The sequence below is a fragment of the Accipiter gentilis genome, chromosome 13 (assembly GCF_929443795.1).
Source record: "Accipiter gentilis chromosome 13, bAccGen1.1, whole genome shotgun sequence".
In the NCBI taxonomy this organism is placed as follows: Eukaryota; Metazoa; Chordata; class Aves; order Accipitriformes; family Accipitridae; genus Astur; species Astur gentilis.
In genome coordinates, this window is record NC_064892.1 from 33,975,391 (window position 1) to 34,003,352 (window position 27,962).

Below are 27,962 nucleotides of genomic sequence, written 5' to 3' on the forward strand. Positions count from 1 at the left end.
ATACAATATACTGATGAGAAGACTTTCTTACATGGTACAAAAATGGTTAAAGAGAGTATACAACCAGAAATTTCTCAAGCAAGTGTTGTCAGAGATGGCCCAGGTAGTTTAGAATAATAAAAAGTGCATTTCAGTCTGGATGAGGATTTTTCAACATTTAGACACCTGAAAAGTAGACTGATTTTTTTTCCTTTTAAACAAAATCATAACAACCTTCTGTTAATTTTAATTGAGCGTTTAGCACTGTTGAAAAGCAGTTGATTTACTTGGCATTTAATGTTAGCTAGCCTTAAATTTTGTTACTGATGTGGCTGAAATTTCAAGCAAGCTTAAGCTTTGAAACAGTAACTGTGCTGGTGTTTTAGGTAGCTCCTGCTTCGTGCTTGCCGTTTTCATGATGTGTGTCAGCACTAAATGACCCACAGTTATTTTCTAAATCATCATCATATTTTCCAAGTAGTTTGTGAGGTAAACTCTCTTCCTCCTCTCTTTGTCCTTTATTTATTGAAAGGATGGGAGACTCCATGGTTCTCTCTGCTGGAGAAGTTGCCACTTTCTCCAGACATCCCTCCAGCTCATGTCTGAGTTCATCTTCAGAATCTTCAAAATTTCTGTAAAGTGAAACGATAATTATATCAATTAAAGATATCTTTGCTACATCTACAAAGGAGTCTTTCTCCTCTCAAGGTCTTTGAGATTTTTTTTTAAACACTTTAGAAAGAATATACAAGTGGCACACACTTGTTAATACTTCTGCATAACATTTTTAATGACAGCACAGGCATGTGACAAATTAGAGAATTAAAAGTTAAATTAGCAGACTCTGCAAAACAAGTGAGTTTTCCTCATTTATGAATTTAAAAGAACAGAAGAAAAGCTTTAGGTAATGCAACCTGCCATTTCATGGAAACTGTTCAGTTGTGTGCACTTTTTTCTGATGTGCTTGACTTACGTGTCTTCATCATCTGATCTTGGCTCAAGTCTGCCTTCAGTAACAGCAACAGCAGAGTATGTTTCTGAATCATCTCCATTGTTTTCTTTTGGAGGCAACATAGTTAATCTCCCTTCTGGAAGGGAAAGAAACATTCCTTTATTTGTATATTAGCTAACTATAAAAGTGTATGTAAAGTAATAGCAAGTAAGTGAATGCTTGGATTTTTTTGCTGCTATTCAAATTACAACAACACAAATACCATGCTTCTGTTAGTCGTGATCACGCACTTTAGTCAGTAGTTCGTAACTTCCACTTAGTGGAACCTAGTGTGGTTGCAGACCATAACCAAAGGACTGTAAAAGTTAAGTAAGAAAGGTGATATGATGATGACAGTAGGTTTAAGTTCCCAATACAGGGATCTGGATTTTCAGTGGAAAACTTAGGGGACTATTGTTTGGGAGAGTGACAATTACTACTTGGATATAGCTCTGGTTACCTAAAAAGGCTTGCTTTCAAAGACTGAAGGACAACCCTAACCTGAAGCTGGGAGAACAACGCTGAGTTGTTGTTTCAGAATAAAGACTAAACTTTGCACGTGATTCAACAGAAATCTGTTGTTTTGGGTAAAACTGTACTCCACAATGTCAGCTTGAGTAGCAGGGCAGAACTGGGTACTGAGAGAGTACCTTATTTTAATAAACGTAACTGATGAAAGCAACAGCAATTAGAATCCCTGGGTGACTTACTCTTGCTTTAGCCCTATGAACTGCTGACATTAGTGAAAAGTGGTCTGAATTTCATTTTGGGTTTGTTTGTTTTTGTTTTTTTAATGTGTAAGCAATAAAGCTTGTCTTAGGAATGGAATTTAGCTGGTACACGTAGGTGGTTTAGCCTTCTGGATGGGGCAGTTTTAAAAGAGCTCGTTATGCTATGAGAAAACGTGTAAGTGAGGCATAATTAACAGGAGAGTGCTGACTGCACAGTTGCAAGTGAAAGATATTTCTCATGATCCATTAAAATTGTTGAAACTTGGCATGTGCAATTTAGCTGGCTTAAAAGTCCTGTCATCCAATTATATGTTCAGTAGATTGGCAATTGTGCATAGAACCACAATGTCTGGTTACATTTACAGCATCTTTCTGTGGAAAATACTCTGGCTTTTTAGGTAACAACTTTGATGCAAAGTAAATGTCATTTTTAAAACAGTCTGTTACTTTAGGAACGTGCGCTGCAGCGTGAGTGAGTTCAAATCAGTTTTAGTGTCAGCTGTATTTTTTTTTTCCTTTGTGGAATACTCCTGAATTTTTTATAAATACTTGATCTGATTTATACTGCAGAGAAAAAATAGCTTGGACTATTTGTCACTAAAAATTTGTATCACCAGTTGTAATGCTCAAGTAAGTGCTTATTAAGCCTGGAACAGACAGGTGCAGCTTCATGGAACAGTTCTGGCTCGCAAACTTGTTGGCTTCTTGGGGATGAAAAAGCTTCAAAGAAGTTCCTGTTTCTTTTGCACCCTATGCTCTTTCATCTAAGGCAGAATGAACAAGAAGTGGCATATTAATAATGTTCTGCTTTGTCTTCACTGTCCATGCAAACTCTCCAGGTTATTTCTGTGTGTCTGGGGTGTTGGGAGCACGCTGGAATGCTGGAAGTGCTCCTTGTTTGCAGCAAGCAGTCACTGGAGGTACCTGGCTGCCTGGCAGTACACAGACTGGTACTGTTAAGAAACGCAGCGATGAGCCTCTTCTGAAACGGAGCAGCCCCACCACTGCCAGCCTGGCGTGAGCCTGCACTGGGGACTGTCCAGCAACACTGGTGTGGGGGTGGGACAGCAGAACTCCACCACGCTCTGGGATGGCGTTGGTAACGGACTGCCCTAGTTCTTGTCTGTCATCAGCTCAGGGCTCGAGAAAGTGGTGCTGATTAGTTGCACAGACTGGTGTTTTCAGCCGTTGTTACCCAGGCCACCGAGTGAGTCATAAAATGATGCCTTCTTAATATGCAGGAGCAGCACAGCATGATTGCAACATTAGACAGAGGGGAAAATGACGGCTGTATTCTGTGGTTCAACACATACAATAACCTCAGTTATTATGAAGCCCTGCAATTAAAAGCCTGCCAGATCATGTGAACATTCTGGTATGGAATTGTTTTGGCAAAGGTCTGTAAGTAGTCTGACTGAATTTTAGCAGCTCCCTACTTTCACTGAAAACCAAAACTTTCTTACCAAGTTCATTTTCAGCCACAGTAGGACATACAGGTGTGACATCAGCATCAGCTACAAAATTCAGTAGCATCTGAGGGGCTCCAGCTTGCCAATGTTTTCTCTTTTCTTTCATATTATCTGTGTCATTGGACTCTTAAGGGGAAGGAAAAGGAAGCAAAGTTATTCCATTTTTTCTAAGTAGATTTCAGTGTGATTATAATGTTATGTGATAGAAAGGGAGAGCTCATCAGATAAATTTGCTATAAACTTGCCGGGAGTTATTGAAATTTTCAGGATTAATACTCAGCATTGCATTTCCCCGACAAGTACCTGATTGGTATCCAGATAGTTCTTCCAAAGCTCTGTCTGTATGATCTTCATAAACTTCCACCAATTTCTGCTTAGGATTCTCACCATCCACGAAACTTAAAGTCTCACTGAGTTTATCTACTACCTGAAAAAACAATAGGTTACTCTGGAAAAACAAATATGGGACAATAACTGATCACTTCTCATGTTACTGTGTTTGCCAGACATTCTCAGGTATGCACAGGAAAACTGTAACAAAAGGTGAAGCAGCAGAACTCAAAAGTCACATTGTGACTGGTTTATCAGAAGGCTGCATGGGGGTCTGCAGAGATGTGAAACAACAGAATGACAAAATAGTGCTTTATAAATTAAGGATATATATACTCGAAAGAAATTGTATTTTCGATGTTGCTGTTACAAATATTTTTTAAAAAATCAAATACACTAATAAAAATAGTAATAGGTAGCTATTACATGTTGATCAGCCACAAATGGCATTTTAATAAATGAAATCACATCATGTTGTCTGTAGTCTCGCTTCCACTTTTTCTAAATAACAGCTGGTTCATCAGAATATTATTCTTGCTTTGTGATACAATACTAGTGAAAAGAAACAGAAATGTACTAAAACAATTTACATATCAAATTTGGCATTTGCAGACTAACTCAATTTTGAGATGAATTCTTCCCCTCGAGCCCAATTTATAAACTTAAATATCTGCACTTCATCTTTTAGCATATGAAAGATTGACCCAGTGTGCCGATTTTGGTTGGGACAGAGTTTATTTTCTTCATAGTAGCTGATATGGGGCATATAGAGCTGGGGGAAGAAGGATGAAGGGGTGGACATTCAGCGTGATATTCATTTATCTTCCCAAGTCACCGTTCTGTGTGACAGAGCCCTGCTTTCCTGGAGATGGCTGAACACCTGCCTGCCCATGGGAAGTGGGGAACGAATTCCTTGTTTTGCTTTGCTTGCGTCCGCGGCTTTTGCTTTATCTGTTAAGCTGTCTTTATCTCAACCCATGAGTTTTCTCACTTTTACCCTTCTGATTCTCTCCCCATCCCAACCGGCGGAGAGTGAGCGAGCGACTGCGTGGGGCTGAGTTGCTGGCTGGGGTTAAACTGCAACACCCAGATATCACCCAATTTTCTTCTAAGCAATTATCCTCTTGAAGAAGGTCAGATATATGCAATATGTCAACAGATCCTCAATAGGAAGCTTCATTACAAGAAAGGTAGAGGTAATCGAAACAAACCTTAGATCATGGAGCTACTGTCATGGTTTCAGATTACTCATGGAAATGCTTTGAATATAACTACAACATACCTCTGCTTCTTGAATGCTATCTTCCTCAGGAACACATACATCTAAATTAATTTCAAACTTTACTCCTCCCTAAAGAAAATTCACACACTTCATTAATTTATTTTATTAAATAAAAACATTTAATTAAATGTTCACAGTTTCTATGGAACTACAAACTTGAGAAGTATTCTTCTATTGAAAATAACTTTTATTTAATATTTTTCTTCTATTTAACAAGATCAGCATTGAACAAATTGGACAAAAATAGACTTCAATAAATATAGTTTATGGATATTTTTGAATTATTACATCCACTTTTGATTTTAAGGAAAGGTGTCTTTGATAATCATTTAATTCAAATCCTTGCAATACACAGAGTTGGTTCTTACAGCTGGTGCTCAGCCAGTATTAAAATTTTAATACTATACTGCTTCTGTGCAATATTTCACGAAAGACCTTTAGCCCACTTCACAATGATCTTATGGTCAGAAACCTTCATGATATGTGCACTTTCATTCAATTCCCATCCCCTTCTACAATTTAAAATGCACTATAGTGTTCTATAAGAAAGTGTTAAAAAATTAGCAGCCTGACTTGACTTCGCTTACTTAAACTTTGAGTAAACATGAGTTCCCATACACTACGAATGCAGTTTGATATAAAGATGAGTAGGTAGGGATTGATTACTGTCTGGGACTATCTAAAGGGAGTTTCCCTCAAGTGATCAGAAAAGCTCATTTATTTTCTTAGTGATTCTGTCTTCTCATATAAACTTTTAACAAACAGTAGACCAGCACTCTTAACTGACTCTCAAATAACTTGATTTCCAGAGCTACTGTGGTAATACAACCATTTGAAATGTACAGACGTAAGAACGGAAAAAAATACAACAATAAGGACAGATACCTTTGTGTTATGTTTCTTTTCTAAGATTTTTTGGTATTGCCTATCCTGGAGTCTGACTTGTTTAAAGTTTTCTTCCATGTCCTGGAAGGAGAAAATAACCCCAACTTTAAAATACACTCTTTGGAACCAGGATATCTGTATACCCTGTAAAAAAAACCCTTGTTTAAGTAGTAAATGTAGTCACTGACTTCCTTGTATATGTATCTGTAATAATATTCCATTCATTGCCTTATTTAGACTCTATATTAAAAGAGATAATAATTCTGGCTTATCTGGCAAAAAGAAAAGTAGGAAACCTTGCATAAAGTGCAAACCTCTGATTTTTCAAAAACCTATGTTTGCAGGATACAGTACTGGGTCAAGAAATAAATAATACATCTTTTATTTTTGATGATCATATGCAAGATGACTCAGGCTGATTTCATTCTGGAAAGCTTTGGAAGTGATGAAAATCAAGATTATAATGGAAACATATGCCTGTAGAAAGTATAGCCATGTTTCACGGTATCTTGTTTTCTGGTAACACCTAAAAATATTTAATTACTCCTTTTCATATTCCTATGTCCTATGTTAGAACCTGTCAGATAAAAGTAAAGTAAACAATTGTATGCAGCTCTTTCAGTGATCTGCTGCAATTAGGGCACGTCCTCAACCTCAGGTGAAACCACAACAATTCACAGATTTTACTTTTTTAAAATACCTATACAGTTTCTTCAGCAGATGGACTGCCCATGAAGTAAGGTGACATCAAGCAGGTGCAAAATCTAGTGTTTCTTTTTCGTTATCGTGCATTTCCCATGAAATCACTGGGAATATAATTTCTGTCCTATCGTGGCTCTGGCTGTCTATAACCTACTCTATTCTATCAAGTGATGTGTGAATTCACTTTAGTAAAAGCCAGATCCAATGTCCATGAAAATCACTGAAGTTCCAGCTGCAAGAAGGAGCAATGTCTGTCCCTGGTTTATGTGGAAGTCTGCCCCTTGCTAATGAACAGTAAGGGAAGTCCTACACCACAGGAGGCAAATCCTGACTGGAGAATCCCTAGTAGCGAGATCAGGGCTGTTCTGCCTTCAGAACAGACTGGGAATTTGCACACTGAGATTAATTTTCATAAATTGAGGCTTTCATTCATTTCACTTGAAGAAAAGGGGACTTCTTGATGCAGAACTCCATGTGGTCTGGAAACCTCATCTGGTGCTCACAATGCCATTATTGCAATGTAAAAGTGGAACAATTCTGCAACTCCATTCCAGTAGCTGCTTCAGTAGTGTTTGATGAGAAAGAAGTGAAGGAGTACTGTAGCTGGAAAGCTTTGGCTCAGCCTCTTCCTCCCACCTCTCCCAAATTTTTGTTTAAGTAAGGACTCCACATAAAACTGGATTCTAACTTCCCACACAGTGCTACTCTGGGCTGTGATGAATTGCTGTTTATCTTCTGCACAGAATTCTCATAAACATTTGCCCTGTGAGTAGCTGCTTCTTTACTTCACTCAGAAAGCAAGGAAAAGAAACATACCCCAAAATGAAATTAAATAAAAGTACATCCTAATATTTACAGATGAAAAACAATTACTAAAACAAGTCAGGACTTGGCCAAGGAAACTTTCCAGGCTATTCATGAAGGGAACCTAGGGAGACTTTCACATACGGTATAAGCAACAGGTGAGATTTAAGCTTCACCATTTTTCAGATTTGTCACAAAGAGTGAATCAAAAACTATGCGGGACTTGCATAAAAAGTTCTGTTTAGAATAGGAGATGGTACTGATACCTGAAGTGATTCTTCTCGTGTTCCAGCTGTATGCTTGGTTTCAGACTGGTCCTCAGCTTTCCCTTGCCTCACAAAATAGGTTTTATCTTGTATTTTTTTATTCTCCTAGGGAACATTTTTATAAAACATTCATTTGAATTTCTAATTAAGTGTATTAGCTTAAAAAAGAAAAAGGAAATATGACTGTGTGTATGTTTGAGCTTTGTTACCTGGAGTATTCCTGCTCTAAATCTGAATGCTTTCATATCGCTGTGGTATTCTTCCCAAATTTTCTGCAATTGTTTCAGGTACTCCTATTAAAGAACAGTAAGGTAGAATACATATGTATTAGAAATACATACAGAAATAACACTAGCTAAACAAAATAGTCCATGGATATCAAGGAAAACAGATCAGTGTCCTTTGCTGCCAGTTTTAAAGATTGCTTGATACTTCCTATTAGAGGACATTTTGGAGTTATAACTCTTCCAGACTTCAACCTTTTTGAAGTTTTCCAAGCTGTTTGTTGTGGTTTAACCCCAGCCAGTCACTAAGCACCACGTAGCCACTCGCTTACTCCTCCTCACTTCCAGTGGGATGGGGAGAAAAATTGGAAAAAGGTAAAACTTGTGGGTTGAGATAAGAACAGTTTAATAACTAGAACAAAAACCCCCATAATAGCAACGATAATAGTAAGAAAATATAATAATAAGAATAATAATAGTAATAGTAATGAAAAGGAATATAACAAAAAGAAATAAAACCCAAGAAAACACAAGTGATGCACAGTGCAATTGCTCACCACCTGCTGACCCATGCTGAAGCAGTGATCCGCCCCTCCCGGCCAACTCCCCCAGTTTATATACTGCCCATGACGTCCTATGGTATGGAATATCCCTTTGGCTAGTTCGGGTCAGCTGTCCTGGCCATGCTCCCTCCCAGCTTCTTGTACACCTGCTTGCTGGCAGAGCCTGAGAAACTGAAAAATCCTTAACTTCAGATAAGCACTACTCTAGCAACAACTAAAAAACATCAGTGTGTTATCAACATTATTCACACACTAAATCCACATAGCACTGTACCAGCTACTAGGAAGAAAATTAACTCTATCCCAGCCAAAGCCACGACACTGTTTCATGCTAGCTTTTCTGTAGAATTGTATCTAAAAGAGCTAATTCCAAGAATAACCTAAGGACTGTCTGAGTAATGATGCCAGGGTTGCAATCCATAAATAGAGGACTGGAAATTAGGAGGACAAAAAATTACATAATATTTATTGTATCGCAACCTGCTTCCCAAAACCAAACAAAACCTGGTAATCTTTTCTTGGAGATGCTTCAACATTCCTATGCTTTGGAGCAAAAACTTCAAATTTGGCCAAAAGATAATTTTTGTGTTAAGGATGTCTCTGTTACTGTTTATATGAGAGTCTATCCCAATTTGCCCATGTTACAAATGGACAAATCTGTAAAATTTCATTTTTTGGCATATATAGTACAGATCTTGTGGCACTGAACAGCAACAGTCTCTGAACTTGTACATGACAAGTATGTTCTTATTCCTAAGTCTGACTACTATGTAAAGCTAATATATTCACATTTATTCTGGCTTTTTTTTATAAATCAAAGATAGAAAGATTAAACACAGTTGCATGCGTTCATGTAAGAAGTATCAGTTTGTTTTCTCTGTCACCCAAAAGCAAAACCAGAAAAGCATATTGTTTCTGTATAAAATAATCTCCAAAAGTTATAACATACCAGGGAAGTAGTATGCATCACATACTACTATATCACATTCTTAGTGTCATAGCATGACTTATGAACAATGAATATACATACATGAATAATGTATGTATGACTGTTTTCTCCGATTTGTAACTATGAGGATCTGTTGTCCTCCAATATTAGTTTGTTCAGTGATGTAACTCCTCTAATCTCAGTAGAAGTGAAATCAAAATCAAGGCCACGGTTTCTGAAATGATTACAGACATCAGCTTTCATGCAAGTCTTCACCAGTTTATGTAAGATGGAACCAGAGGAAAACAGCTTATATTTTCCTAGTGGTCAAATGGAAAAGAATCAATTCTTATGTAAAGAATACTACTGTCAAGGAGTGTAAGAAGACAGCTTTAAGCAGCTAAGGAAGATATTTCATTTACCTGTTCTTTCATTTCATTCTTTCTAGACATGTCCTGCTGGTGTTTTTTCAGATGCTCTTCCTTTATTTTCTGCTGCTGTATTTGGTCATGGTATGTGTCAGCAGAGGATGGTCGCAGTCCCTATGGATGTACAAATAAATCCCAAAGCAAAGGAATTTTCATTTAGAATCCTTTCTTTCAGTGCTCGCTCAATTCACTCGCCCTGTTCCACTGAAGACTGCGGTAGGGCAAGTGTGTATTTTTGGAGGAAAGTTATAGTAGAATTTTACATGGCTACAGTTTTTTATTAGAAAATAAAACCTCAAGATGAGCATTGCAGAGCAGATCAACGAATTCACTAGAGCAGAACTTTCTACCTGTCAGTGTTACAGTCTGTGTCAGAAAGACAACAGTTCATCTTTTCTTTCTTTTCTTTTCTTTTTTTTTTTTTTTTTTTTTTTACAGATTTTATTCTATGATTCAGTATTTACTTACCAGCTGTTTTTCCACTTTAATCTTGTACTGTTGGGCTTCAAAATGCCTTTGAAGATATTCTGCATGCCTGAAACAAGAAAGTGATGTTCATATACTACATTTTATTTCAGACTCTGCTATCTTCTGTGCAAATCATTCTCTATAGGTTCTATCACATACGACAAACAGAGCTCTCTTTGTACAACATGAATATATAAATACAGATAAAATATGTATAAATATGGAACAATGGTAAAATAACAAAAAGAAAACATATCCACTTCAGGCATTCCCTTTCCTATCGATTCAGTTACATTAGCCTTTTGAAGGGTGCAGCAAATTCCTTCTCTACCTTTTATTTGATAAATGGTATGTGAAAGTGTTAATGAAAATAAATTTGTTTTTCCAGAACCTCAAAATGAGTGAAAACTGTCAGAATGGAGGTTGTATAATCAACAACTTTTCTTTCTCCTCTGTGCCTAAATCTGTCAGCCGAACTTTTTATTTACGTAGGTTTGTGGTTTCTAAACTCACCTCTTTTTCTGGTATAAAATACCAGCAGTCACTTGTAAGCCCCCTGATTTCTATTTATTTAATTTCCTACCTTCAGAATTCACTTGTCCTCCAGGGAGACAAACTGAATTGACTTTGTCCTTAAATAAGGCACTGGAAACTCAGCTCAGACAAGATATTCTAAACCTGATGATCCTTAACTGAAATATTCTGAACATTGTCGTTATTGAATGAAAATTAATGATTCAGTCAGGAAGGATCCCAAAGTAGGCAGTATTAAAAATTCTTTACCTTCCTTTCTCAGGGTTTTCAAAGCTCATCCACACCTAAAATGGCCAATCATGAACGGACTGGCAATGTCTAAAGTAATAAAAAGGCTGTACTTATATTTTGTAAGAAAAAGACTCTGAAGTAAACAAACTGCTGGAGAAAAGGTCTTTGTATCTGAAACCAAAATATAAGCCCTGCAGGAAAAAAACATTTTCATAGCCTGCCTCCCACTCTGTTCCCTCAAGTGGAGAAGTGCTTTTGGTCTTTGTATTGTTCTGATCCTGGTGGGAAGGAAAGACGATGTTTAGACTTGGTATAATCAGAAAGTCTACAAAAAGCCTGTGTTTTACTTCTCACCCAATAAAATGCTGAGATTTGGGAGACATTTTGACAATGAAATTTCAAACGCCAGGACAACACATTCAGAAGGAACTTCGGGATAGACAGGAACAGGAGTTATGTTGTTGTGCAATAAACTTATGTAAAAAAATTATCAAAGACCAAGCAAAGAAGGAATTCTACTGAATGAGCCACGTCCAGTGTTACCTACTCAGGAAGACTGATAACTCAAAACATGCATGACAGTTCACTACTAACAGAGTGAGAAAAGTTTACCAGTCGGGTGGTGAGGGTGGAGGTGCAACTTGTCCTTTTAGTTTATAGTATTCCTCAACTCTCTGGCTGACGTGAGAAAGGTCATAATGTGCATTAGCTTTCCTCTGCAAGTTGTCAAGCTTATCATAGTAATGACCATAATGGCCATGCACTCTAATACTTTCCAGCCTTTCTGCCATCTTAAATCTGGAGCTCTGTGGCTGAAAATATAATAAAATATGTTAATTGACTTGTTCTCACCTGCATCAGTACAAGTTTGAATTAGCTTCCTGTCCTTCTCCCCAGTCTGAGTTGCACAGTAATATAGTCTACAATAAGTTACTCTCAGTTTTCCAAATCCTTTCACATGTAACCTAGAAACTTCCTAATTTCTCAGGGCATATGTCATCTTACCATTTTCTTTTCCTTTTCCCATGTTCCATCAGCTCCTGTCATTAAGCAGCAGCCCATACCGTTGTACGAGTCAATCAGCATGAGGCTTTGTACCCTGTAGTGTCGCTGCCCTCAAGTCCCTTCATTGTTCTGAAGCTTTAAAGGACTGAATTCATTCCAGGAGAATCTTATTTTGACATGTGAGAGCAAGGGGAATCTGGGTTGTAGTTTTGGGCAGCGTACACATTGACTGCTGCTTTCAGGAGAGCACTGTGCTACTTCATGTCACCATCTCTTTGATTATCTGCCTGTGGGAGCTTGCCTTTCATTTCTCAAAGTCCTTACTGTGATGAAACATCCCTGTATTTCTAATTTGTGACAAGACTAGCTTTTCCATTTCTTATAAAAACAATGGAGAGAATGTGATCATCTAGCTGCCACTGCATGATCTAAAAGTGTGGCAAGACATTCACAAACTTTTCCATGGTCGGAGGCTAAAAACCCCTATAAGGTGTATAAGAAAAATGCTGAATGTGGCTTATTTTCTTACATAAATTAAGAAGCATCTAAGTATCCCTTCCTCAGATGGTAAATACATTAACTCTTCTTCCCTGTTTTCCTTCTTAGAAACACTGAAAACATGCTCATCTACCTACAGCAGAATATAAATTCACACCTATATAAGAAGAAAAATTTCCACTGACAGTAATGTTCCCAAGGAAGAAGTAACCTCAAAATGTGTTCATCCTGTCCCTCACTGAAATAAGTTTTGCAGTGTGGTATCCAGAAGCATGGCAATTCCAAGCAATAAGGAGAACAAATCAAGCCAAATAATGTAAATGTAATGTAATAAATGTAAAAGGACTGACAACTGTGACCAATGAAGCAGGTGCCCTGGTGACGCACGCCATGGAAAAGGCTGAGGTACTGAACGCCGCCTTCACTTCAGTCTTTACTAGCAAGACCAGCCTTCAGGAATGGAATCCTAGTCCCTGCAACTAGGGGGAAAGTCTGCAGCAAAGAAAATATACCCTTGGTGGAAATGGATCAGGTTAGAGAATACGTAAACAGACTGGACCAACGTAAGTCCGTGGGGCCTGACAGGATGCACCCACGAACACTCAGGGAGCTGGCAGATGTCATTGCAAAGCCATTCTCTATTATCTCTGAATGATCATAGCGGTGACTGGGAGAAGTGCCTGAGGACTGGAGGAAAAGAAATGTCACTCCTATCAGGAAGGAGGACCCACAGAACTGCAGGCTGGTCAGCCTCACCTTAATGCATAGCAAAGTGATGGACCAACTAATCCTGGAAACCATTTCCAGGACATGAAGGACAAGAAAATCATCAGGAGTAGTCAGCTTGGATTCACCAAGGGTTAAGTCATGCTTGAGCAACTTGATAAGCTTCTATGATGACAAAACTGGGAGGAGTGGCTGATACACCAGAGGGTTGTGCTGCCATCCAGAGGGACCTCAACAAGGTGGAGAAATGGGCTGACGGGAACTTCATGGAGCGCAACACGGGAAAGTGCAAAGTCCTGCACTGTGCACCAGTACATGCCGAGATTCACCCAGCTGGAAAGCAGGTTGGCAGAAAAGGACCTGGGGGGCCTGGTGGACACCAAGCTGACCACGAGCCAACAATGTGCCTTTGCTGCAAAGAAGGCTAATGATATCCTGGGCTGCATTAGACAAAGTATTCCCAGCAGGTCAAGGGAGATGATCCTTCCCCTCTGCTCGGCACTGGTGGGGCCACACTTGGAGTGCCGTGTCCAGTGTTGGGCTCCCCAGAACAAGAGAAACATGGACACACTGGGGAGAGTCCAGCAAAAGGCTACAATGGTGATTAAGGAACTTGAGCACTTCCCATGTGAGGAAAGGCTGAGAGAGCTGGGACCGTTCAGCCTAGAGAAGGCTCAGGAGGAATCTCATCGACATATATAGATACCTGACGGGTGGGTGCAAAGAGGACGGAGCCAGGCTCTTTCCAGTGGAGCCCAGTGACAGGGCCAGAGGCCATGGGCACAAAGTGAAACACGGCGGGGGTCCCTCTGAACATCAGGAAACACTTTTTCACTGTGAGGGGGACTGAGCACTGGCACAGGTTGCCCAGGGAGGTGGCGGAGTGTCCATCCTTGGGGATACTCAAAAGCTGTCTGGACATGGTCCTGGGCAACCAGCACTAGATGACCCTGCTTGAGCAGGGGTGTGGACAAGGTGACGTCCAAAGGTCCCTTCCAACATCAACCGTTCTTGATTCTGTGAATCCTGAAGCAACACATTCAAAGTATGACACTATGCAAGTATCCCTGCAACCATGCAAACTGCTCCATTTGGGTGCTGAAAGAAATGTGGGAACTTTCCAAGTGTTAATATTAGAGCATATATTGTAGATAAAAACGCTGTGGACAAAATTCTGCCTTTGATTACAGCAGTGCACAGTGTAAGAAAACTTAACCAGCACCTCTGGATTTGGATTGGATATGCACAAAGGTAACTATGAGGAAAACTAAGTCCTATATTCTGCATAGGTCCAATATTATCCATAGGTAGTGCAAGTGACTGCTTGAGGGCTGCAGTTCTGGGAACCCCACAAGACTCCACCATCAGCTAATCCACTGTAACTGCAATGTGCAATTACTGCTGGGAGCTCCCAGATCCTAAATATGCTTTGTTCTGTGTTCACCAGCATCCAACACAGTACTACATGCTCTTGAAGATAAGCATAAAGGTATGAAGTGATGCCAAGTAAGAGGCTGAAAACAGCATACAGCTGATATCCAGCCTGAGGAAAGAAGGAGGTGGAAAATAAGTGAGGGACACAGAGAGAACTGAGGTTTTCTGCTGTAGGGTTTGATCCCAGTTTGTTGTAATAGTATCTGAGACAAGGGCAGTGGGTACTAGTGGTTTTGCCCATAAATGGGCTCTCAGAATGGTTGAGGTAAGAGGATCAGTGTGTTTGCAAAGCATGCCTGACTCCTTTTGTTACGAAGGACCATACTGAAGCAGCCGAAATTCAGTGTTTCCCACTTACGCTTTCTAGAACACCTCTTCTGAGGCTTCAGGAGTGCTTAACTGTCTCCACTGACTTAGTGTAGGCATTAGGCTGAATTTAATACATCTTAATTAAGCCTTTTAAAGGGTCTTTTCTAAGAGCAGGAATTTGCCTTCTGAAGATGATTAAATATTACGAGAATGTGGATGCACAGTACCTGAAAAATAGGCTGTTGCTCTCTTGAAGGACGTTTCCATTCATTCCTTTGAAATAGTTCCTGTCTGACAGGCACCACCATTCCAGATTCTGGAGGAACTTGGTCGTGGACTCTCCTTTTTTGAAGTTTATGTGCTTTTTAAGAATAAAAGATTAAAAGGTTACCTTTTGTGCCCTCTACATGATTAATGATCATGTCGTTGCAAACCACAGTAATGGTGCATACAGCTAACACTGACAGTCTGGGCTAACAAACACTCCTTATGTCCTTTCATCATCACCACCACCACCATACTTTACACTTCCTAGGGACTCTGCTTTTCATCCTTATAATGACATGGTTTTGAAAACATCATGATTTAACACATTCACGTAAAGTGGATCTTATTGATTAGCTCTGCAAAGAAGCACATTAAATAAAAGGGAGACCTCTATAAACTAGGATGCTGATCTGATGCTGGTACCAAAACCAGAAAAACGGCGTCCTGATTCTTAGGCTCAGATTTCATTGGAGGCTAGATGTCTATCTGCTAAGGCATTCCCTTTCTAAACCTAGTCCTCGGTATTCTACAAATCACTAGACAATGTTGTAGTACTTGTGAAATTGGAAGGGTGGACTGCAAAGGGAAAAAATTAGCTTATCAGTTCCCCATGTAGGAGAATAAAAGTACACATCATTCCAGTTTGGTTAGTCAGTATTCTGCAAAGACCTTATCTGCAAAAATGAAAAGTAGAGTCCTTGCTAGGATTAAGTAGTTTCTAAAGGAGTTCTACATTTTTCCTGTGTAATGACTGTTAGAGTATCATGTCTAGAAAAAAAAGTATATGAAAATTATGAGTATATGACCATAGATATTTTTTAAACTGCCTAAGTGACTTAGGTGTCCAAATTGCATTAGACCTGAGGGCAGATAAATCACACTGAAATTTGTTATTTACAAAACAATACAGGTTCCCACACTACTGAAGAACTTTGGGGGGGGGGGGGGGGGGGGGGGGAGTCCACAGCATAGTTAAGTAACTACATAGGTTTATTTTCACAAATGTGTATAAACTACTTTAATACCTCCAAAGATAAATTTGAGAAATAATTATGATACACTGAAGAATACAAAATTAGGAAAAGGTTATGCTGCCAGAAACATCAGATGTTCAGCAATTCATACAGAGATACCATTTAGTCTCATCTGTGTTTTCTAAGAATCTGCACACACTATCTGATCTATCAATGAGCACTAACCCAAATACAGTTCATTGTCTCTCACAATTTAATCTAATTTGTAATATTTTGTACAATACATTTTTATTTTGTAAAATACAGTGGAGCAAGTTTTGCAAGATTTTTGCACATAGCTCAGCAAAATGAAATAAGGATGTTTATTCATGTGACAGACCCAAACTGCATCTAGAACAAAGCCTCTCAGTTTTGTAAATTCTGTTCTTAAAAGAATTAAGATTAACATTTCAGCACCTTCCTATGGCAGCTTTTCTAGCTGAATGTGGCTAATGAGCAGGTCTTAAAGTTGCCTTTTCCCAAACAGAACAGCAATGCACTGTCTGGAGCAAATGTTTCTGCTGCTGCAGTTCTCTCCTCTTTTTATTTTCAACTTTGTGTGAAACTCTTGTGTCCAAATGTGCCTGAAAGACTGCTGGAGAAAGTTACAGCTGTCAAGTATATCATAACTAACAAATGTTAGTGTAGAACTAATGTTAAATAATACTATTATCATTACCTTGTATCAGCTTGGCTCCAGTCTGTGACGCTGAAGCCCTTTTTCTATGAATCACAGTGTCACTGAGTTCTTCCTGTGCTATCTATAAGCAAAAAGGTATCTGACAGAACTGTTTGTACTACTTTGATATACATTTTTTCTCTCAGCAAGCAGCAGTAAAAGGTACTCACCTCAGGGGGCAAATACCTGAGAACAAGGTTCTGCAAGAAGGGCTTCCTTAAAATAGAGTTGACAGATGGTCGATCTTTTGGAGATATATTAAACAACTGGGAAATTAATATCCTTAGATCATACGAATAGTTGGGAGACACGGGGTGAAAATGTCCTCTGCAGATCTTGAGCACCAGCTGGTGCAAACTATTGCCTTCAAACTTAGTCAATGAAAACAGTAAAAAGAGGACAGTAAGTACCACTGCTTGGAAATGATGGACTAGACACTCCAACTTGAAAAAAGGTACCAGCTGACAGAAGCCCTGTGCTATGCAATCTCTTCACAAATCCTTTCTTGCTATCCATAGTTTGTTATGGAAAATTCATATAACCAAATCCCTGACCGTATTTTCTGGTTATGTTCTCCTTGTTTCAGTTGCATGACTCAGCAGGTCTGAAAGCTTTTGTGCCTGGAAGAGTTTAATTCACACTCTGCTGTCACATGGTAGTAATTTTTCCAGAATGAAACATGATTTATTTTGCCAAAAGCTGTTCAACAGAAACCTGCATACACAGTATCTTCACGGTGTTCAACTTCAAAACGTGACTCGACACAACTTAGCCTCTGCATTCTGTGTCCTCTCAGAAACTAAGGTACAATCTGTTTTTTTTAACAACTGATGCCACTCAGGTAACTCAGCCCTCTCAGTTCAGCAAACCTCTTAACAGGTCAGCATCAATATAGCTTTAAGGGCCTTAGACAGGCAAAACTAATTTTGAAAGCAATTTGTTTCTAAAATTGCCATTTTATTTACTTGAGTATTTTGAAGGTCTTGTAACCAAAATTTGCCTTAGCTTCATTCGCATTTCCTGTCTATATCAGCATCTAGTCCCTGCCTTCAAATTAAAAAAAAATGGGCAGCAATACAGAATAAACCAGCTAATATTCATAAGAAGTAATATTAAAGTTTTATCACTTTGTGAAATCTGGAATTTTCCTCAGCAGTATCCCCTTGCTCTCAGCCCAGCACAATTGCTTTCCCTATCAGTGCTGCTCTGCCTACTTCTGCATCCAAGCTCAGCAAAAGGTCAACTTCTGCTGGGCCCAGGAATCTGATCCTTTTCCTGTTATCGGGATTAGTCTGCTGGGTTCCCTTCTTCACATAAATCTCACAGGCTGACGACAACAATACAGATTCCTGAAGATGCTATCTCAGTTATTTTCCAACATGAGTGTGCCTCCAAATAAAATTAAACCTTTAGGAAAATGTTTTAGAAAAATGTTTGGCTTTAACTCTTTCCATTGTTTATCTGCCTTTTTAAAAAAGTTTAGTACTTATTAAAGAGTAAATGTATGTTCAATGTGTGTATACACACACACACACACACACATATACGTAAGTTGTAGAAGTTCAACATAATCCATTGTATTTTAGTATGCACGAAGCAGACACAATACGAAAAATTAAACACTAGCAGTCATTCTTTAATATCAATAAATAAGCTGAAAATAATTCTAGCAGCTGACTGAATACTATTATTACTACAGTTTTTCCAGGCTGTCCACTATCTTTTCTAATAATATGATAATGATCTGATTCTATGGTACTTACAGGATGCTTTAGTGCACATAGCTCATAAAGTACACAGCCAAGAGACCAAATATCCCTGTGAATAAAAAGTGATTACAACTTCAGGGAAAAGACTATAATATTTTCATACATGTAATCAATACCTCTTCTCAGCTCTCAAATTTATTAAAATTATTGCATCACAGATTAATATTGGTGTAACTTTTAATTTTTCTTAAGATGCACTGAAGAGAACAACTAGAAATTTCTTCTTTGTTGTGATACCAATGATTCTATGGTACCTAACTAGGTACTGTCATTATCACTGGAAAAGGCACATGACATAAAGAACACCTGCTTAACATTCCTAGTAGGATGAAGGGCAAAGGGATCTCTGGCTGACTTGACAGTTAAGGAGACAATAAGGGAGTAAACCTGTGTGAATAGCACCTTAGGGCTGAGATGCTGGTCTGGGCTCCAGGATATTTGGTGTTGATCACATCCCACACACAGAGAAGTGTGTCCAGCTCACTCAGCTCCTGACTTTTCAGTGCTTCTCATCTTCTTTTTTGGTATTTTGTGCTAAGCCTGAGTGAGCCTTTACAATTCTCAGACTTATTTGTCTTTCTTGCAGGTGGCTACTGCAAAGTTCCAGAATTGCCAATCTAGCAGCTTTCATTTTAGTGTATTTTTAGAAATCACAAATGAGTGCATCAAAAATTCATAAACTTAGAACTGAAAAGATTCATACTTGCATTTGTTATTACACGTTGGAAACACAGAAAGAAATTTAGTATTAATGGAGAACCAGATAAAGCAAAGAAAAAAAAATCATCTATTTTACATTTCATGCCACTACTAACAAGGAGTATTAGAATGAGATTAAACTTTAAGTTTAAAGTACAAGTAATTTTATAAAAACAAAAAATACAATTATGTTAAGCCTACAGATGAATCACAACAAATTCATGATTGCTATACTCTGGACACTGTGAGTCAAAATACAACTGACAGTGTTGTACAGTACAACATAGTTGTTGTATATGACTGATGCACCTAATTATTGTACACAATAATACAAAACGTCACAAAAGGTGACACACATGAAATTCCTGGTGCCCTGCAGAAATACTGATTTAAACCATGATATTACTAAAGTAAGTTCTCAGGTGCGTGCATGCCCTCATGCACAAGCATATGAAGGAAAGACAGACACTTACGTTTTATTGTTATATGGTCGATTTTCACAGATCTCAGGTGACAGGTAATAGGGAGTCCCTACACAGGTATGGGCAAACTCCGTAGTGCTAATGAAACACAATGAAGAAAAAGGCTTACACACTGAAAAAGTTTACAAGCAATTGAACTAGAGGCTTCTCTGCCCCAGTTGAAAAGCCCGTGGGGGACATTATTTCTGTTCTCCAATAGTTGAATAATGGAACAACCCAAGAAAAACAAAAGTTATTTCCCAGTCCTGTGTAAAAATGACCAACTGTTTTAACAGTGGAGAGCATTTGCACTTCAACAGAAAGCACAAGAATTCTCTTTTCCCCAGTTTTCACCAGCATTGTAATCAACATTTTTGAGGAATGTTTATCATTAACACAGAATTCTGAAAGCTGTCAAACACACAGTAAAATACTAGTAGTCTCCAGCATACTCAATGAAGTAAGAATATCGTAGGTGGCAGTCAGACAGAAGCAGTGGAAGAGGGCAGCGCTGTCTAGAAGCTAAAGCAGAAGTAAGTGAATTCTAGTTCTGTCTTTGCTGCTGACCTGTGAAGGCATAGCCGAATAGCACCAGTTGCATTCTTTTCACTTGCTTTTAGATATCGACACTGTGGATGTCATTAAGAGTCACTGGGAAGTCAGTGGAGAGAAACAGATACTCACAGAGTGTGATTCCTCTCACTCTACACTAGATGTCAATAAAAGTTGTAAGTTACACTCATATATTATATATATGAAGTATATGAAGCCTGAGTGCCGGAGGTGCCACAGACACGTAACTGCAAGTAAAAGTATAGGACACTATTGCATTTTGAAGTGGAAAAGAGAGATGAAAATGCCTCTGTATACCCCAGGGGAGGAGGAAAAGAGAGCCTGAGAAACTTAATTCACTTGTTGTATGAGGAGAAGTACCATCAAGCTGCAATTATTTTGTTGTACAAGCCTATTAAATACTCTTTAAAATGTCTGTACTTGGACATTCAAATTCGGAGGTTTACTTCCTATCTGCTATGGACTATTCTGCTGCGTAGGAGCAACCCTTAAAGCAACTATCCCCAGAACACCTCTGAAGGTAGGCACTTTGTGCGTAAGCAGTTTACACGTGGAGAGCTGAGGCACCGAGAGCAGGTCTGCGCTCCACAAAGGAACCCACCACAAAGGTACCAGAGCCGGCAGAGACTGAGCTCGAACAGCGACATGGCGTATCCCCGCGGAGGCGCAGGCCTGGATCAAGGTACTATCCAAACGTGCTAATCCAATATACGCCAACTCTCAGCAAGACTTCCTAGCTCTGATGCACCACTGAACTTGCAAGGTTATGCAGGCCTAAATCCAAAGCCAATCCGATGGGGCCTTGGCAGAAATTACGCGGGCTGTATGTCCATGTGAAGAATGCATAAAGGTACCCAATACATGTACGCAGTTAAGTACGTCTGAAGAGAATGAGCAATTATCTATGACGGTTAAAGTTATCTGTTCTCTTTACTGTTGTCATTTAGACGGAAATGTGGTTAAACTTACACTGACTTAATTCGGGGATAGGAAAAGTTTTAACAAGTGAGTTGCAGCAGGTGGGCAGTACAAAGCAGCTGAAAAGGACTGATACCAGAGGGACAATCTGAAAAATGATCGACAGAGGAAATCACCTTTCCACACAATACCTAATTAAACTGTGGAACTTCTCTGCCACAGTATCCTGCCAAGGTCAAATATAACCAAGCGGCTCAAAAAAAAAGATCAGATTCAAGCATTGTCCCGTCGTTAGCATGCCCTCTGGCATGTTTTGGCCACACCAAAAAGCACTCCTCTAGAGAACACCTGGCCACTATGCAGGACAGGCCAACCTTGTCCCCAAAGTCAGTCAAGATAAGGCCACCCTCTTTGGGAGAACAGACTTTAGCCATACCGATACGAGCCATGCCATACCATTTAGTCTCAGGCCCAGAGAGCAGGTTCTGGCCCTTTTTTAAAATGTAATATAGGCACAGGCTGGGAGGACACACAAAGAATATCTGTACAAACTCTTTTCTTATATTCTTTCCTAAGTTTTTAATGGTCTTCACTTTCTTTTTTGCGAGGCATCAGAAGTGATTATTAACAGCTGCAGGAGCTGTGCCTCCAGAATCTCTTTATGTCAGTTCCACAGGGAATAGGGAAAGATTGCGGCTTCCCCACCCTGTGTCCTATACGGAACAGAAGCCCCGTTACTAGGCGAGACACATCTGTGGTTTCACACAGGATGGAATCTTTTAGGATAACAGAAAAAAATGTAGTATCAGACCCATTGTATCCCAGACCTCTTGAACAAGCACAATCCACAAACAATTTGCACATTCAGGTTGCATTCTGAACATTCAGAAACAGTCCTATTTGGTGTAGGTCACAGACTAATTAAAAGGGCGCTTACCTGTTCAACTGTCTTGCTATACCAAAGTCCCCAAGCTTTGCTACCCTTCCATTATTGCTAAGAAAAATGTTCTGCAAATAAAAATAAAACTGGTATGCAAAAATGAAACACAGCAGAGCTTCTTAAGCGTATTTTTTACGAGACAAAATCACCCCCTCTGCAGTACCAGTTTTACTACCTGTGCTTTTAAATCTCTGTGTAAAATCTTCTTGTCGTGAATATGCTTCAAGCCCAAGGAGATCTGCACAAACCAACTCAGAATCTGCAGTGAAAGATAAAGGGAACAGATATTTATAAATTTCTGTGACTCTAATGTCCAATGGGGCATCTTGCTGAAATATATAAAATAAAAACAGCAAAATCGAAAATATGTAGAGCATATACAATATAAAATAGTAAGAAATAATACTTTTAAAATTAATGCCATAGATCTTTCCTTTCTTTTTTTAGTGCTATCACAAAACTAAATGGAAATAGATACCTGCTCCACTTTCCTTATCCCCATCAAGTGTTCACTGACTGTGACAGGACGAGTACTTGAACAAGGACTGAAGAATCACATCAAAGGACAGTAAGAATACTAGAACTTTATTTAGAAATGAGTGAGTTCGAATAACAACTAAGACAGAATTGAGAAGTGTCTTCTTAATCCTCAGTGGTGGAAGTCATACCACCCAGTTATCATATTTGCAGTCTTACTGAAAGTGGTCCAGAAAAAAAAAAAAAACAAACCAGAAAAAAAGGATGAAGGACTGAAATGTGGTGAAAGAAGGGAGCCATGAAGGAACTTGCATAATAAGTAAGCACACAGATTTGTCCTTTATCCTTGACCCAGTACAGCTCTTAAACATATATTTAACTTTAAATATACATGTGTTTTCTTGAATAAGGGCCTTTGGACTTAACTCAGAAACAAAAGTACAATGTGCTTATATGCTTCTCTGTTTAGGAAAATTGATGGTCAGGAAAGACTTTGATTCAAGTAATAATCTTTTATTTAGTAATGCTTCACATTAAGCAGATGATTTCCTGATTAGGGCTGATGCCACAAATGAGACTTTCTTAGACATACATTTGAAAATGTAAAGATACTTTAACAATGTTATGTTAAATTGGGCAACTTGCTTTCCTTTCTTGATTCGTAGATGTATCTTTAGTTTCTATAATCCATTCTTCTGCCTGTAATTCCTTTGCTTCTCTTTGGATATGTATTATTCTGCCTCATTGTCAAGGGGTTTGTGTATGCTGGTTCTCTCTTTTGTGTTTCCATGATCTGTGGTTTTGTCCTCTTTTTATTTTCTCTCAGGTTCTCTCTACCTCTATTATGACTCCCAATAGGATCTTAAAATTGATTATTACTGAACAGTAATTCACTTCCGACTGACTTCTACACTAAGGAGTACATCTTTTACTACTAAAGCAAAAAGAAAAGTGACAATACTTCTTTTTTTTTCCCCACTTTTATGCTTTAGAATATATTTCCACTAACAGGATGGATACTATCTATGTAGTTTCTAGGCAAATTTTCATTGCAATTACCTGCAAAAGTAGAAGACTATGCATGATTAAATAACCTCAGAAATAACCTCAGAGTTCAGTACACTAAGTCCAACACATAGAGAAAATTTCCTTCAGAAAGCTAAGAGTTAGTAAAAAAATAAAGGAATAAGTAAAGAACAGTGGGAAATTCTGTTTCTGTGAATTGCAATACCTACCATACTCACCTATTTACAAAATAAAATATATATGAACATGGTCCAAAAGCAGTCAGATGTCTGGGCTTGTTTCTCTGTGCTGGTTTAACAATTTAAATAGCATCAGAGAAGTCTTCACCCAAATTAAATGAATGAGAGATTTAACATTGTGTCCAGCATAAAGCAGGATATGCCACGATGCAAACAGCATAAACAAATGAGGAATTCATATATAATATATGCTGCCATAATTCTAAAACACCATTTAAAAGAAAGTCTTTATGGCTTAGTAGGTATACTACTAATACAAAGAAAAAGTACATCCACAATGGAAGGAGCAATGGGAGGGAGGGGGGATAAAAATGGCATCAAAATACTGCTAATGAATTAATTTAAGATCTTAAAGCAATGTAAAAAGCAAACTCTAAACTGCCATTAAAATTACTGAAGTTTCTTTAAAACATTCAATTACTTTAACAGGCCAGAAAAGAAACAGTAGCTAGTACTGGATAATTCAAACCATGTGTTTTACATAACATGTCCTCTCCTCTAAAGATAACTTCTTTCACCTGGTCCTCATCAAACAGCACTCCATGCTGCATATTTATCCGCTTCATTAAATCTCCACCATCACAGTATTCCATCACAATATAGAGCTTGTTCTTTTCTGAAAGGAAAAGTATAAGTTTTCCTTTATTACTCATTAATACAGCAATAAATTCTTTTTATTTTATATGGCCCTTCTTCCAAAAGGGCGTAGTTAATGCTCTACCTAATCCTACATTTCAAAGAGTAACTGAGAAAAAATGGAGAATTCCAGTGAAACCTGATGCAAAACTGACATGAAAATATATTTAAATGGAGATTCACCAAAATATTACAAATATTAAAATATTAAAAACCCTCAAGAGACCACACTGATAGAAAGACAGATGTTCTTACAGGCAAAGCTTAGCAGAATGCTTCATAGTTGGGATTGCTCCCCAATAACAACTAAGAATACAGTTAGGCTTAGGGAAAAGGTTAAAGCAGACAGTGTCCAAACAGTAGAAATAAACAGCAGGGGCTACTTAATATGGAAACTCACCCTATTCTTACCTCTCTGGGGTCCAGAAGACTACCAGTGTCCCTTAAAATATTTAAACATCCTGATCACAGAAAACAATTTGAACACAAGCTGTAACAACAGCATCCATTACACAAGGCATTGCTTATGACAGATGTCAGCAGGAAGAACAAATATAGGGAATTAGCTTTTATGGAGAACGGACTTCCTTCCACCTCTTTCGGTCCTGAAGAATTCTGTATCCTTGAGTGATACCTCAGAACAAGGCTCAAGACAAAAGGCCAACAGGACCTATTTCTTGCTGTACTCAAACACTCTCTTCTTCTATTGAAACTCCTAGAAAAGTCTCATTAAACCCTGGACTCCTGCTGAAGATCAAGACTAAAGTTCCACTTAAGCCATGCAGACATCCCAGGATCTAGCATTCATGCCACAATACCTTAGGTCCCACCCACACACATGAAAAGGCCAAGTGATGACTGAATTGGATACCTCATGTTCATTTTTAGGAGCTGGGACCTGTCCCCACTGGTAAGTAAGGGGCTGGGGACGGGCTTAAGGTCGGGCAATATTAACAAGGTAGGTTTTGCTGCCTTCCACTCCTATAATCACAAATAAAACAAAAATGTTAAAAGTAAACCTTGCAAAGAAGCATAGAAGGTTACGATATTTGCATGCTTCATCTTGGCCAGAAGAATTACTTCTTTCTGAGAGGCTTCTTTTTCTTTCACAGGCATCTAAGATGAATTAAGAAACTATATGGTAGCAATAATATATTTAACTCTTTTCAAAAATAGTTACAACATTATCAAACCATTCCCGCAAATACAAAAAGAGTGTGTACCAAGGTGATGCAGAAATATTATAAAATATGATGCACATACAATGTAAAATATCAATTTGCAGCGTATGCCTGGAAACATACTGGAACATTACCGGTCAAACGAACAGGCAAATGTATGCCTTTTAACTTTTTACACAAATTCTATTGCTAAGCTAGCTGATGAATAGAGTTAAACTCTAAAGTTAAACTTCCCTTAAGTACCTGAAGAATAAGGTCTAGATGATTCTGTATTCTTAATATGGGTGATCTTGAAAGAACAAAGCAAAAAGAAAAGAAGTCCTTCGTTTTACTGGTGTTACGAGTTCTTGCAACATTTTGGGCAAACTCTTTGCCCTGTTACATTAAATGGAAAACTTCTATTTGGTTCATTGTGATCAAACTTTCATCAATATTACTTCTTAAAAATTCATGTCTCTGAGTAGCCATCCATCAAAATGTCCGCTTGTATTTATAGAAAGTTTCTTACCCTCATTCTTAAGAAATAATTTTGAAATGAAATCCTCAAAGATTCAAAAACCAGAAAGTGAATGAAATATACTCTACCACATAAAAAAAACCTTATGACTTCAAAGTCGTAATTTTCTGTATCCAGCTCCTGATTTTTGGACATGTGGTATCCACGACAATATTTTACTAACTTCCATTTTTCTTTTTTGCATTCATCAAAATCTAAGATTAGAAATGCAGGGGTTTTATTGATCATGACTATAGCGAGAAACTATGTTTTATTTAGCTGTCATTACTAGTGTATCAATTTTTCTGGGTTTGAATCTGGAAGTTACACAGCGCTCCCTAGAACTGATGTATAAAAATTCATTCTTCTATTATAATTCTCTAATATATTAGAAATTCACTAGTGTGGCCCAGAATAGCAAAAGACCTGTAAAAAGCATGTAGCCACTCACTGAAATTGACTGTTGAAACCCCTCTGTTGAAATCACAGGGCGTTTAATTGCCTTGCCTGTCTTTCTGGAACTAGATACAGGAGTGGTGTTCCTCTGATAGCTGAGCTAGTGACCCTAAACTCCCTCTGCAGCCAACAGAAAGAAAGGGAGCACTTTTATGGCCCAATTCAGTTCATTCTAAAACAGAAGTCTAAAACACACACGATCAACAGCTTCCTAAAAACACACGTAGTATTTCTCTCGTTCTCCTAAGAAAGGGTGTCTAGCTGAGCAGCTCAGGCGCTGACAGCTACAGAATGGAAATTTAAAAGTAGATGAGATAAACCAAACTGCCATAAACATAAATGAGAATTGGAAGGACTCTGTTGTGAATTACTCATGCCTGAAAATACGGATGTGGGGGAAAAAAAGGAAATGAAAAAGATGAGAGAAATGTATCACAAAATTGTTTGATTTGTTGTTTCAGTGGCAGTAGTTTCATTGTAGATGAATCACCTGTTATAAAATTTGAATTAGGTAGTGTCACGTATTGTAGGCAGAGAGAGGTTTTGAAAAGAACAAAAAAGCAGTAAAAAGTAAACACCGTTAGTATCAAAATACCTATTTCATCTATGCCCATAAAATCTCTGAACTAGCAAAGCATACTGTCTTTGGAAAGTTTATATAATGGAGATTGAACTACAAAGGAGATATAACCCAAGTTCACACCCTAGCTAAACGCAATTAGCAGAATCAGGTAAATAACTACCGTTATCATCCAGGTTTTGTTGTTTTACCTTAGTTAAGTCGATCTCTTTGATAACACACTGCTCATTATCTACTTTTCCTTTAGCCAAGAATATTTTGCCAAAAGATCCTTCCCCGATTTTTTTAATGATTTCGTATTTATCCATGACGCCTTCGTCTTACAGCAGTGTCTAAAATAAAAAAGTCCCCAAGTTAGTATTGCACGTAGTCGGTGCCGTAACATCCGAGTCTGTACTACTGAAATAGACGCTACCTTTTAAGACTGTCATTTTTATCACATTTTTACTACGTTTTATTACATTTTTATTACCGGTGCTGCTTCTTCCTAAAAATGTCATCTCCTGGAAGTCTGCAAATTATTGTGGATCTGAACTTTCAACAAGCAGCAAGTTTACGAGAGTGTCGTAAAGAAAAGCCTGACTCTTAGTCCTACTACACCCCGCAGCTGAAGCATGAGAAGGCAGTAGGGAGTACTATGCAAGGCTACGGTATGGTTTTGGAAAGTCCGACTCGCTATTTCCGTCAGTTAACAATACCGCAGAATTGTTCTTTTAAGGGAAAAAACAAAATTACAGTCTGTTTCGCGTCAATTTAGCTTAAACT

The 27,962-nt window shown here is 38.3% G+C and overlaps 1 protein-coding gene across 1 annotated transcript; it reads right to left on the reverse strand.

Annotated features, from left to right (window-relative positions):
* Positions 1 to 303: 303 nt before the first annotated feature.
* Positions 304 to 27,523, reverse strand: NEK5 (NIMA related kinase 5). The gene is made up of 21 exons (XM_049815756.1): positions 27,389 to 27,523; positions 25,504 to 25,600; positions 24,367 to 24,464; positions 22,282 to 22,365; positions 22,104 to 22,174; positions 19,688 to 19,774; positions 18,510 to 18,564; positions 16,917 to 17,117; positions 16,747 to 16,828; positions 15,015 to 15,148; positions 11,428 to 11,627; positions 10,051 to 10,117; positions 9,577 to 9,696; positions 7,649 to 7,732; positions 7,440 to 7,544; positions 5,668 to 5,748; positions 4,783 to 4,851; positions 3,474 to 3,618; positions 3,165 to 3,296; positions 953 to 1,067; positions 304 to 611 (listed from the first exon to the last, which is right to left on the reverse strand). The coding sequence occupies exons 1-21, from the start codon at positions 27,503 to 27,505 to the stop codon at positions 362 to 364; spliced, it is 2,394 nt and encodes a 797-aa protein (XP_049671713.1). The 5' UTR covers positions 27,506 to 27,523; the 3' UTR covers positions 304 to 361.
* Between the last annotated feature and the right edge of the window lie 439 nt (positions 27,524 to 27,962).

Coding starts and splice junctions, on each gene's coding strand:
- NEK5 (XM_049815756.1), bottom strand. CDS start 27,505: ATGGATAAATACGAAATCATTAAAAAAATCGGGGAAGGATCTTTTGGC. Junction 22,175..22,281: donor ACAGAGATTTAAAAGCACAG/GTAGTAAAACTG, acceptor TTTTATTTGCAG/AACATTTTTCTTAGCAATAA. Junction 7,733..9,576: donor AGAATGAAATGAAAGAACAG/GTAAATGAAATA, acceptor GTTCTTTAATAG/GAGTACCTGAAACAATTGCA.